General features: G+C 48.5%; 1 protein-coding gene across 20 annotated transcripts in view; it reads left to right on the forward strand.

The window, feature by feature from the left end:
* The first annotated feature begins 877 nt into the window (after window positions 1–877).
* Window positions 878–12,802, forward strand: part of LOC128697224 (facilitated trehalose transporter Tret1) — a 42,670-nt gene continuing 30,745 nt past the window's right edge. For 5 of the 20 annotated variants that reach the window (XR_011394565.1, XM_070104148.1, XM_053788804.2 and 2 more), the window contains exons 1-4: window positions 897–1,034; window positions 5,343–5,592; window positions 11,753–11,906; window positions 12,461–12,623. Coding sequence is in view for 19 of the 20 variants with exons in the window: in XM_070104148.1 (XP_069960249.1) it covers window positions 5,494–5,592; window positions 11,753–11,906; window positions 12,461–12,623 (416 nt within the window). In the remaining variant the exon portion in view is untranslated. Of the gene's footprint in view, window positions 1,035–1,061; window positions 1,096–5,342; window positions 5,593–11,752; window positions 11,907–12,460; window positions 12,624–12,802 lie in introns of those variants that run through there. The other 15 variants (XM_053788790.2, XM_053788806.2, XM_053788792.2 and 12 more) reach the window with 15 other exon arrangements.

Genomic DNA, 12,802 nt, shown 5'->3' on the forward strand with positions numbered 1-12,802 from the left:
CTCGATCACCCTATATAAACATCTTGTATTCAAGGTTGATACAGCCATTCTCACTGTAGAGGTTGTCCAAGTGGATTTCAGGTGTGTACCAAGATACCCTTGTGTTGCAGTGTCTGACAGAGTGAACATTAAAATGGTATAAAATACCGACAGGTTGTTAGGACAAGACTATTGTTCTCAAAGACTGAGGAACTGACCACCTCAAAACTTCAAAGGTGATGGATTGATTACATAGTCTTCAAGTCTCTTCTGCTTCTATCAACGTAATGGCTTGATAAAGCTCCTGGACTGAGGGACTGACCACCTCAAAACTTTAAGGGTGATGGACTGATTACATCGTCTTCATGTATCTTCTGCTTCTATCAACTTTTCTGTACTCGACTGAAGAAGCCTACTGTGTAGGCGAAACGTTTCAAAATAAAGATACCTAACTGTTGCATATGTGTCTTACCTAACAATCTGTCGGTATTTTATACCATTTTAATGTTCATTCAACACAAGGGTATCTTGGTACACACCTGAAATCCACTTGGACAACCTCTACAGTGAGAATGGCTGTATCTACCTTGAATACAAGATGTTTATATAGGGTGATCGAGGCTAACCTTGGGTGACTGTAGAAAGAGATTGGACAGATATATGAGTGGGAGAGGCTGGGTTTGCTCGACAACTACAGTGAGAATGGCTGGATTTGAGAGGGACCTGACCTCCCAACGACTCAAGGTAGATAGCAGCTTACAAAACATATGGAAAATTTCCTGATGAGGATGGCCATTTATAGATATTGGTATCTGAATGTTGTGGTTATATTATCAAGGTTGATACTGATAGTGCCAATGACGTGTCCATTAATTGGAAGAATTAAGAAAAATGGTCTATATAGTGTGTTTACTGCGGCCTGGTACACCCAGTGTCTGTTACTCGCTTGTTTCTGCATGGGGTCGAGTCGTAGCTCCTGGCCCTGTGTACGTGTGTGTACTGACTTACTTGTTGTTGTAGGGGTCGCGTCGTAGCTCCTAACTCCGTGTACGTGTGTACGTACTCACTTATTTGTGGTTACAGGGGTCGAGTCGTAGCTCCTGGCCCTGTGTACGTGTGTGTGTGTACTGACTTATTTGTTGTTGCAGGGGTCGCGTCGTAGCTCCTGGCTCTGTGTACGTGTGTGTGTGTACTGACTTACTTGTTGTAGGGGTCGTGTCGTAGCTCCTGGCTCTGTGTACGTGTGTGTATGGTTTAGAAAGACACGTAAGCAAACACTATGACATATTTATTAGAAAACGTTTCGGTCCTGGGACCTTGATCACTTCTAACATACAGAGGTAGAAAGACATTATATATATAAGCGGAGAGTGAGGTGTGACGCACGTGACCTGAGGAATGTCATAACATAAGAATGGAGGAACACTGTAGAAGGCCTACTGGCCCATGCGAGGCAGGTCCTTATCAAAACAACCTCTACCTATGATGAGGACGGGTAGACGTTGAAATCATGTGACTCCTGTGTTGTTGGGTTGGTGCTGCTTAAGTATCATGTATGCCAATGTTTTTGAAATTTTGTAGTTTCCAGTGTTGCGTTCTATAGTGTCGGTGACGGCGATTAGTGAGGCTTCTAGGCACCGTCGGCGTCTGAGGTCTGGTTCGGTGAGAACGAGTTGTGCCTCATTCCAGTTCATCAAATGTCCCGTGGAGTCTCTGTGGAGGACACAGGCGTACCTTACATCGTCTCTGTTAGAGGCATTTCGATGCTCATTCAAGCGGACTGCAAGATCTCTGCCTGTCTCGCCTACATATTTCTTGGGACAGAACCCACAGGGAATAGTGTAGACGCCTGCTGTAGAAGTTAGAGGTGTGGGGCTGCGTTTCGTAGTGAGGTCTTTGATAGATGATGTGTTTATGGTGGAAACGTTGATGTTACTCATAGCAAGTGCCCGGCGAGTATTCGTGGCAACATCGCCACATGGGAGTACTATGAACTGTTTAGGGGGCTGTTCCATGGGCGGTTTGTTGAGGATAGCTTGTGCCTTGAGTCTGCAATCTCAGATGAAGAAAGATGGGAACTGAAGACGTGTAAAGGCTTGTGTTATGTAAGTGCATTCTTCTTCTAGAAAACAAGGGCTGGAGATGCGAAGAGCTCTCAAGAAGAAGCCAATGAGGACTCCTCTCTTAGTGCGGGTGTCTTGGTGTGAATAAAAGTGTATAAGATCGTCCTTGTTGGTAGGTTTTCTATACACTTTGAAGAGAAGTTTGTCACTGTCGGGAGATCTGCACAGTAGAACGTCGAGGAAAGGAAGTTTGCCATCATTTTCGAGTTCAAGTGTAAACTTTATTGATGGTTCAACTGCAATGATCTTGTGATGAATGGTTTGAAAAACCGACAACTTGTCGGTTTTTCAAACCATTCATCACAACTGTCAGACACTGCAGCATCATGGGATCTTGTTACAAAGAATTCTTCAACACTTGTTCAACCTTTGGACGAAGACCTACTTCGACTAGTGGATGGTACCACTATGACCCCGCCTCCGCCTGCTTCACCTCACCTCACTACAGTATATAAGCCACGTCTACGGCCCTATGCTGTACATTCTACAAGATTGATGGACTGAACACATCGACTCCAGGCTGAGGGACTGATTACCTCATACTCCTCCTCTCCTTGATGAGAGTAAGACACATGTGCAACATCTGGGTATCTTTATTGTAGACGTTTCGCCATCCAGTGGCTTTATCAATACAAATTCTAGGACATAACTTGAAGACAGTAGAACTATGTACAGAAGATGAGGTAATCAGTCCCTCAACCTAGGAGTAGGTGCGAACAGCACCATAGTCGTGGAGATTCTGAAGCAGAAGAAAGAATCCTGGCGCTTATATAGTAACGTCAGGTGTAGCAGACGAGGGCATATTCACTGGTAGGCGGGATTCCCCAGTGGAAGTAGGTCCTTCCCAAATAGAAGGGTTAGTTGTAGAGGTAGTTGTCGTAGTCGTGAAGATTATGTACATGTCCTCAGAATTAAGATTCCATGATGTTGCAGTGTCTGACAAGTTGTGTACGAAATGGTATATAATACCGACAAGATGAGAGTAAGACACATGTGCAACATCTGGGTATCTTTATTGTAGACGTTTCGCCATCCAGTGGCTTTATCAATACAAATTCTAGGACATAACTTGAAGACAGTAGAACTATGTACAGAAGATGAGGTAATCAGTCCCTCAACCTAGGAGTAGGTGCGAACAGCACCATAGTCGTGGAGATTCTGAAGCAGAAGAAAGAATCCTGGCGCTTATATAGTAACGTCAGGTGTAGCAGACGAGGGCATATTCACTGGTAGGCGGGATTCCCCAGTGGAAGTAGGTCCTTCCCAAATAGAAGGGTTAGTTGTAGAGGTAGTTGTCGTAGTCGTGAAGATTATGTACATGTCCTCAGAATTAAGATACCTTACGCCTTCCTCTTTGTATTGGACTGATGAAGTCACTGTGTGGCGAAACGTTTCCTGAATAAAGATTCCTATATGCTGCATAAGTGTCTTAATCTGCAATGATCTTGTTGAGAAGGGCCTGGATATTGAGACGTCTCGCATAGAAAACCAGTACATCATCAACGTATCTTAGCCAGGTAACGGTGTTGGGAATGAGGGTGCTGAATTTTTCTGTCTCCAGGTTTTCCATGAAGAGGTTGGCAAGCACAGCACTGAGCGGGCTGCCCATTGCCATCCCAAAGCATTGTTTGTAACAGTTGTCCTGATACTTGAAGAAGTGGCCTGGTGGCTAAAGCTCCCGCTTCACACACGGAGGGCCCGGGTTCAATTCCCGGCGGGTGGAAACATTTCGACACGTTTCCTTACACCTGTTGTCCTGTTCACCTAGCAGTAAATAGGTACCTGGGTGTTAGTCGACTGGTGTGGGTCGCATCCTGGGGGACAAGATTAAGGACCACAATGGAAATAAGTTAGACAGTCCTCGATGACGCACTGACTTTCTTGGGTTATCCTGGGTGGCTAACCCTCCGGGGTTAAAAATCCGAACGAAATCTTATCTTATCTTAACACAAAGTTCCACTAGACTGATGAAATCTAGAAGAGGTAAAGGGAGGTCGTGGTTTTCAGTGAGCCTCTGTCTCAGAATGTTGATTGCAGCGTCAGTAGGAACGTTGGTGAAGAGGGCTGTGACATCGAAGGAATCTATACGTTTGTTTTTGACATTCAGGTTGGAAATTCGGGAGAGAAGGTTGTCAGTCCCTCAGCCTGGAGAAGTTCAGTTCCATAGTCAGGAACAAAGTTGCCTAACTGTTGCCTATGTGTCTTACCTACCTACCTGTCGGTATTGTATACCATTTTGATATTCAGCCTGCCAGACACTGCAACACAATGCCAGACACTGCAACACAATGCCAGACACTGCAACACAATGGTATCTTAGTAGAGAAAACACACACCTTGGACAACTTTTTCAAGTGAGAAATGTTTGATCTGAGAGGGACGTGACTTCCCAGTGGTAGATGGCAGGTATGTTGATAGTCTGGTGGTAGATGGCAGGTATGTTGATAGTCTGGTGGTAGATGGCAGGTATGTTGATAGTCTGGTGGTAGATGGCAGGTATGTTGATAGTCTGGTGGTAGATGGCAGGTATGTTGATAGTCTGGTGGTAGATGGCAGGTATGTTGATAGTCTGGTGGTAGATGGCAGGTATGTTGATAGTCTGGTGGAAGACGGCAGGTATGTTGATAGTCTGGTGGTAGATGGCAGGTATGTTGATAGTCAGGTGGTGTCTGTAGATGGCAGGTATGTTGATAGTCTGGTGGTAGATGGCAGGTATGTTGATAGTCTGGTGGAAGACGGCAGGTAGATGGCAGGTATGTTGATAGTCTGGTGGTAGATGGCAGGTATGTTGATAGTCTGCAGGTATGTTGATAGTCTGGTGGTAGATGGCAGGTATGTTGATAGTTTGGTGGTAGATGGCAGGTATGTTGATAGTCTGGTGGTATATGGCAGGTATGTTGATAGTCTGGTGGTAGATGGCAGGTATGTTGTAAGTCTGGTGGTAGATGGCAGGTATGTTGATAGTCTGGTGGTAGATGGCAGGTATGTTGATAGTCTGGTGGTAGATGGCAGGTATGTTGATAGTCTGGTGGAAGACGGCAGGTATGTTGATAGTCTGGTGGTAGATGGCAGGTATGTTGATAGTCTGGTGGTAGATGGCAGGTATGTTGATAGTCTGGTGGAAGACGGCAGGTATGTTGATAGTCTGGTGGAAGACGGCAGGTATGTTGATAGTCTGGTGGTAGATGGCAGGTATGTTGATAGTCTAAGGTCACGTCTGTGTATTAATAATGTTGATAGTTGCAGCAGTTGATGTGACAGTAGCAACAACACGGACACCTCCACTACATGCTGTACTTCCTGCTAACATCATCGACCAACTTACAAGAGCAGTAACTTAGACGAACAACTTAGAGCAAGAACTTAATTATTCAATTAAACTTTAGGAGTAATGGAGACGGCTGGAGGTGGTGGAGAGATAACTGAGTGCCATCTAGCGGTGGGAGGAGCAACTGTGGATCTTAACAGAAGAAAACGGCTTTTAAAGCAGGTAAGATTGTTTGACCTGTGGATGTGTATGAAAACGTATGTCTTATATCCACGTCCTGATAAGGTTGGTGTGAGGGGTGTGAGTCCCCTACACCTGCCTCCTGACAACGTTGGTGTGAGGGGTGTGAGTCCCCTACACCTGCCTCCTGACAACGTTGGTGTGAGGGGTGTGAGTCCCCTACACCTGCCTCCTGACAACGTTGGTGTGAGGGGTGTGAGTCCCCTACACCTGCCTCCTGACAAGGTTGGTGTGGGGGTGTAAGTCCCCTACACCTGCCTCCTGACAAGGTTGGTGTGGGGGGTGTGAGTCCCCTACACCTGCCTCCTGACAAGGTTGGTGTGGGGGTGTGAGTCCCCTACACCTGCCTCCTGACAAGGTTGGTGTGGGGGTGAGTCCCCTACACCTGCCTCCTGACAAGGTTTGTGTGGGGGTGTGAGTCCCCTACACCTGCCTCCTGACAAGGTTGGTGTGGGGGTGTGAGTCCCTTACACCTGCCTCCTGAAAAGGTTGGTGTGAGGGGTTTGAGTCCCCTACACCTGCCTCCTGACAAGGTTGGTGTGGGGGTGTGAGTCCCCTACACGTGCCTCCTGACAAGGTTGGTGTGGGGGGTGTGAGTCCCCTACACCTGCCTCCTGACAAGGTTGGTGTGAGGGGTGTGAGTTCCCTACACCTGCCTCCTGACAAGGTGTGGGGGTGTGAGTCCCCTACACCTGCCTCCTGACAAGGTTGGTGTGGGGGGTGTGAGTCCCCTACACCTGCCTCCTGACAAGGTTGGTGTGGGGGGTGTGAGTCCCCTACACTGAAACGTCGTTGTAAGCTTCTCTCTTTTATGTGCAGGTTATTTGTGTATAATGCCTCCTGACAAGGTTGGTGTGGGGGTGTGAGTCCCCTACACCTGCCTCCTGACAAGGTTGGTGTGGGGGTGTGAGTCCCCTACACCTGCCTCCTGACAAGGTTGGTGTGAGGGGTGTGAGTCCCCTACACCTGCCTCCTGACAAGGTTGGTGTGGGGGGTGTGAGTCCCCTACACCTGCCTCCTGACAAGGTTGGTGTGAGGGGTGTGAGTCCCCTACACCTGCCTCCTGACAAGGTTGGTGTGGGGGGTGTGAGTCCCCTACACCTGCCTCCTGACAAGGTTGGTGTGGGGGTGTGAGTCCCCTACACCTGCCTCCTGACAAGGTTGGTGTGGGGGTGTGAGTCCCCTACACCTGCCTCCTGACAAGGTTGGTGTGAGGGGTGTGAGTCCCCTACACCTGCCTCCTGACAAGGTTGGTGTGGGGGTGAGTCCCTACACCTGCCTCCTGACAAGGTTGGTGTGGGGGGTGTGAGTCCCCTACACCTGCCTCCTGACAAGGTTGGTGTGGGGGTGTGAGTCCCCTACACCTGCCTCCTGACAAGGTTGGTGTGGGGGGTGTGAGTCCCCTACACCTGCCTCCTGACAAGGTTGGTGTGGGGGTGAGTCCCCTACACCTGCCTCCTGACAAGGTTGGTGTGGGGGTGTGAGTCCCCTACACCTGCCTCCTGACAAGGTTGGTGTGGGGGTGTGAGTCCCCTACACCTGCCTCCTGACAAGGTTGGTGTGGGGGGTGTGAGTCCCCTACACCTGCCTCCTGACAAGGTTGGTGTGAGGGGTGTGAGTCCCCTACACCTGCCTCCTGACAAGGTTGGTGTGGGGGGTGTGAGTCCCCTACACCTGCCTCCTGACAAGGTTGGTGTGGGGGTGTGAGTCCCCTACACCTGCCTCCTGACAAGGTTGGTGTGGGGGTGTGAGTCCCCTACACCTGCCTCCTGACAAGGTTGGTGTGAGGGGTGTGAGTCCCCTACACCTGCCTCCTGACAAGGTTGGTGTGGGGGTGAGTCCCTACATCTGCCTCCTGACAAGGTTGGTGTGGGGGGCGTGAGTCCCCTACACCTGCCTCCTGACAAGGTTGGTGTGGGGGTGTGAGTCCCCTACACCTGCCTCCTGACAAGGTTGGTGTGGGGGGTGTGAGTCCCCTACACCTGCCTCCTGACAAGGTTGGTGTGGGGGTGAGTCCCCTACACCTGCCTCCTGACAAGGTTGGTGTGGGGGTGTGAGTCCCCTACACCTGCCTCCTGACAAGGTTGGTGTGGGGGTGTGAGTCCCCTACACCTGCCTCCTGACAAGGTTGGTGTGGGGGGTGTGAGTCCCCTACACCTGCCTCCTGACAAGGTTGGTGTGGGGGGTGTGAGTCCCCTACACCTGCCTCCTGACAAGGTTGGTGTGAGGGTGAGTCCCCCATGCCTGCCTCCTGACAAGGCTGGTGTGGGGGTGTGAGTCCCCTACACCTGCCTCCTGACAAGGTTGGTGTGGGGGTGAGTCCCCTACACCTGCCTCCTGACAAGGTTGGTGTGGGGGGTGTGAGTCCCCTACACCTGCCTCCTGACAAGGTTGGTGTGGGGGTGAGTCCCCTACACCTGCCTCCTGACAAGGTTGGTGTGGGGGGTGTGAGTCCCCTACACCTGCCTCCTGACAAGGTTGGTGTGGGGGTGTGAGTCCCCTACACCTGCCTCCTGACAAGGTTGGTGTGGGGGTGAGTCCCCTACACCTGCCTCCTGACAAGGCTGGTGTGGGGGTGTGAGTCCCTCACACCTGCTTCCTGACAAGGTTGGTGTGGGGGTGAGTCCCCTACACCTGCCTCCTGACAAGGTTGGTGTGGGGGGTGTGAGTCCCCTACACCTGCCTCCTGACAAGGTTGGTGTGGGGGTGTGAGTCCTCTACACCTGCCTCCTGACAAGGTTGGTGTGGGGGGTGTGAGTCCCCTACACCTGCCTCCTGACAAGGGTGGTGTGAGGGTGAGTCCCCTACACCTGCCTCCTGACAAGGCTGGTGTGGGGGTGTGAGTCCCTCACACCTGCCTTCTGACAAGGCTGGTGTGGGGGTGTGAGTCCCCTACACCTGCCTCCTGACAAGGCTGGTGTGGGGGTGTGAGTTCCTCACACCTGCCTCCTGACAAGGCTGGTGTGGGGGTGTGAGTCCTCTACACCTGCCTCCTGACAAGGCTGATGTGGGGGTGTGAGTCCCTCACACCTGCCTCCTGACAAGACTGTAGTGACACTATTCCATGATTAATGTTATCAAATGCAGCGACAACTTTCCTAATCAAGTTTTCAGAACCGAACTATTATAAACTTTAAACAAAACATTCACAGTGGGTGAGTGTCCCATGGCTCGGTTGATAACGCACTCGCCTCACACACACTGAGTGTCCTTGGTTCGATCCCCAGCACGGGTGAAACGTTAGGCATGTTACCTTACACTTGCTGTCACTGTTCACCTAGCAGTAAGTGGGTACCTGGGCGTTAGTCACTTTACACCTGCTGCCCATGTTCACCTAGCAGTAATTACGTACCTGGATATTAGTTACCTTACTCCTGCTGTCCCTCTTCACCTAGCAGTAAGCAGGTTCCTGGGTGTTAGTCACCTTACATCTGCAATCACTGTTCACCTAGTAAGTAGGTACCTGGGTGTTAGTTGACTGGTGTGGGTGGCATCCTGGGGAAGAAGCTTGAAGGACCACAATGGAAATAAGTCAGACAGCCCTTGATGACACACTGACTTTCTTGGATTATCCTGGGTGGCTAACCCTCCCCTGGGTTATCCTGGTGACTAACCCTCCCCTGGGTTATCCTGGGTAGCTAACCCTTCCCTGGGTTATCCTGGGTAGGTAACCCTCCCTTTTCCCTATAAAAAATCCCAACACAGCCCCACTCCACAAAGGCGGCAGTGAACAATTGCTAATATCTACAGACAGATAACACTGACGTCCCATATCATAAAAATCTTTGAGAGGGTTCTAAGAAGCAAGATCGCCAACCACTTAGATACCCATCAATTACACAACCCAGGGTAGTATGGGTTTAGAACAGGTCGCTCCTGCCTGTCCCAACTACTGGACCACTATGACAAGGTCTTAGATGGTCGTTCCTGCCTGTCCCAACTACTGGACCACTATGACAATGTCTTAGATGGTCGCTCCTGCCTGTCCCAACTACTGGACCACTATGACAAGGTTTAGATGGTCGTTCCTGCCTGTCCCAACTACTGGACCACTATGACAATGTCTTAGATGGTCGCTCCTGCCTGTCCCAACTATTGGACCACTATGACAAGGTCTTAGATGGTCGCTCCTGCCTGTCCCAACTACTGGACCACTATGACAAGGTTTAGATGGTCGCTCCTGCCTGTCCCAACTATTGGACCACTATGACAAGGTCTTAGATGGTCGCTCCTGCCTGTCCCAACTACTGGACCACTATGACAAGGTCTTAGATGGTCGCTCCTGCCTGTTCCAACTATTGGGCCACTATGACAAGGTCTTAGATGGTCGTTCCTGCCTGTCCCAACTAGTGGGCCACTATGACAAGGTCTTAGATGGTCGTTCCTGCCTGTTCCAACTATTGGGCCACTATGACAAGGTCTTAGATGGTCGTTCCTGCCTATCCCAACTACTAGACCACTATGACAAGATCTTAGATGGTCGCTCCTGCCTGCCCCAACTACTGGACCACTATGACAAGGTCTTAGATGGTCGCTCCTGCCTGTTCCAACTATTGGGCCACTATGACAAAGTCTTAGATTGTCGTTCCTGCCTGTCCCAACTAGTGGGCCACTATGACAAGGTCTTAGATGGTCGTTCCTGCCTGTTCCAACTAGTGGGCCACTATGACAAGGTCTTAGATGGTCGTTCCTGCCTGTTCCAACTATTGGGCCACTATGACAAGGTCTTAGATGGTCGTTCCTGCCTGTCCCAACTAGTGGGCCACTATGACAAGGTCTTAGATGGCCGTTCCTGCTTGTCCCAACTAGTGGGCCACTATGACAAGGTCTTAGATGCACAAGAGGACAAACAAAATGTAGATTTAGTATACAAAGACTTCGTATAAATGATTTTGAAAACCCACAAGTTGATAATTGAACACGTGAGAATCATTATTCTTAAACATTTGATCAAGATTGATGGACTGAGCACATCGACTCCAGGCTGAGGGACTGATTACCTGAGACTCCCCATTATTCATCGTTCTTCTCTGTACTGGACTGAAGCAGCCACTGTCTGGCAAAACGTTACCACAATACAAATTCTCAAATTCTGCCCAAGTGTCTCATTCATCAAGGCAAGACTTAAAGATTAAAGATAAAAGATTCAGATTATCTTAGCATGTTATTATGTTTGTAAAGAGATACGTGATATTTAGGTATGACTGCAGAAAACACCTTAATATTCAGAGCATTTCAGACTTCTTGAGGAAGGGTTAGTTAGTTTAATATAATTATGCACCCCATACCCATCCTGTGGGTGGTAGTCAAAATATTACAGAGGTACATAATAGGTCCCGGGACTGGGCCCCAAAGTTCTGATAGCAAAACAAGTTACAGTGGTAATGAATAAGTACAGTGGTAATGAACTATTACAGTGGTAATGAACTATTACAGTGGTAATGAACTATTTACATAATTATATCTAGTTCCAGTCATAACGACTTACTTATGCAGACATAAATTAAGTCACACAAAAACCATTACTTGATATTTTAGCGAGAAATGTTTGTAACTATGACCAGGCTATTATAATTATGATGATAGAAGTACCATACATACCAGGGTCATGCAGCGTTACAAGGCAGGGGATAGTGCAGGATTATACAGTAGCAAGGGTGGGGAGGACAACAGAGGGAGAGTTAGAAAGGGCTGTGAGAAGTGCCAGAGGCAGCATAATCGAAGTTTGTGTAGTAGATCAGTTGGTGTCAAAAAGTCAATGAAGGAGTCTTTGTCAAAGGTGGGGCCGTCAGCGAGGAGGGAAGATAAAATGTGTTAGAGCAGTGACGACATCGGGGATAAATTCTGCATGCTCATTGTTAGATAGGACAGTTCAATAGAGTATGGCTAACAGAAACTGGAACCTGACAATTCTCAGAGAGTGGAACAGGGCGCCTCTCCATGAGATATCTGTGAGTAAGACGAGTGTGGCCGATGTGAAGACGGGAGAGCATAGTCTCCCAACCATGACACTGATGACAAGAAGGCCAGAAACCTAAACTTGATTTGATAAAAGTAATTTGTTATGTATCATATCAGACCAACGTTGTTGCCAAAGGTTGATGACGAGGCTATGAGTCCCTAATTTCATATCACCTGCCAGGGCTTCAAGATCTTCATAGCCAGCTTGGGTACGTGGATCATGGGCACCATGTTTGTGTGGCCCTCAGTACTGGCTCAGGATCTCTCTTCCCAGTCTAACACCACCATCTATGGTACCTTGCTCCAGTACTCTTCCACACAAATGGATATGGCAGGTATCTCACTTACTATTTTCCCCTTGTTTTATGCGTCTCTGTTGATGCAGCTCCTGATGGGAGAAACGTTTCATGTTGTTATAACAGGAGTTACTAAACTATGTGGATCAGTAAATACGCAGCAAAATCTTGAATTAGACACATGTGCAACATTGGGTATCTTTCCTTGTTGACGTTTTGCCCTCCAGTGACTTTATCAATACAAGGACATAAGGTGAAGACTGTAGAAATACATATACAGAAAACATTGGAAGACGGATTCTACAGTCTTCACATTATGCCTTTGTATTGCATTAATAAAGCCACTGGATAGCGAAATATCTACACGATACCCAGATGTTTCACACACGTTTAATTCTTCATCTTGCCGGTACTGTATACCACTGAAATGCTAGGTTACTTAAAATTTGTCAGGAAACATAACAAGTGTTTCCTGAGGCGGGTCTCAGTCATGCGATGACCCACAACTGGAGCTTTTGATCATCTGACCTAGGCCTTCCACTGGCCTACTTATAATTATACCCATTTTTTCATTTTTTTCTATTGCCTTGCAGGTAGCCTAGTGTCGCTCGGCTCCCTCCCAGGAGCCTGGATCTCCGCACCTCTCGTGTTGAGGCTAGGACGACGCATCAGTATGATAATTGCTGGGATTATAGCACTTATAGGATGGCTAGGTGTGGCCCTCCTACCAACATTCACTGGTATTTTGGTTTTTAGGTGAGTTATGAATACTAGCTACTAGATCATGTGTCCTAGAAAGTAAGATATGCAGCCTAGTAACTAGTTAATTCATCCTAGCCGCTAGTTATTGTATCCTAGTCACTAGGTAATGTATGCTAGCTTCTAGTTAATGTATCCTAACCACTAGTTAATGCATTCTAGCTTCTTATTGCTAG

The sequence above is a fragment of the Cherax quadricarinatus genome, chromosome 89 (assembly GCF_038502225.1).
Source record: "Cherax quadricarinatus isolate ZL_2023a chromosome 89, ASM3850222v1, whole genome shotgun sequence".
In the NCBI taxonomy this organism is placed as follows: domain Eukaryota; kingdom Metazoa; phylum Arthropoda; class Malacostraca; order Decapoda; family Parastacidae; genus Cherax; species Cherax quadricarinatus.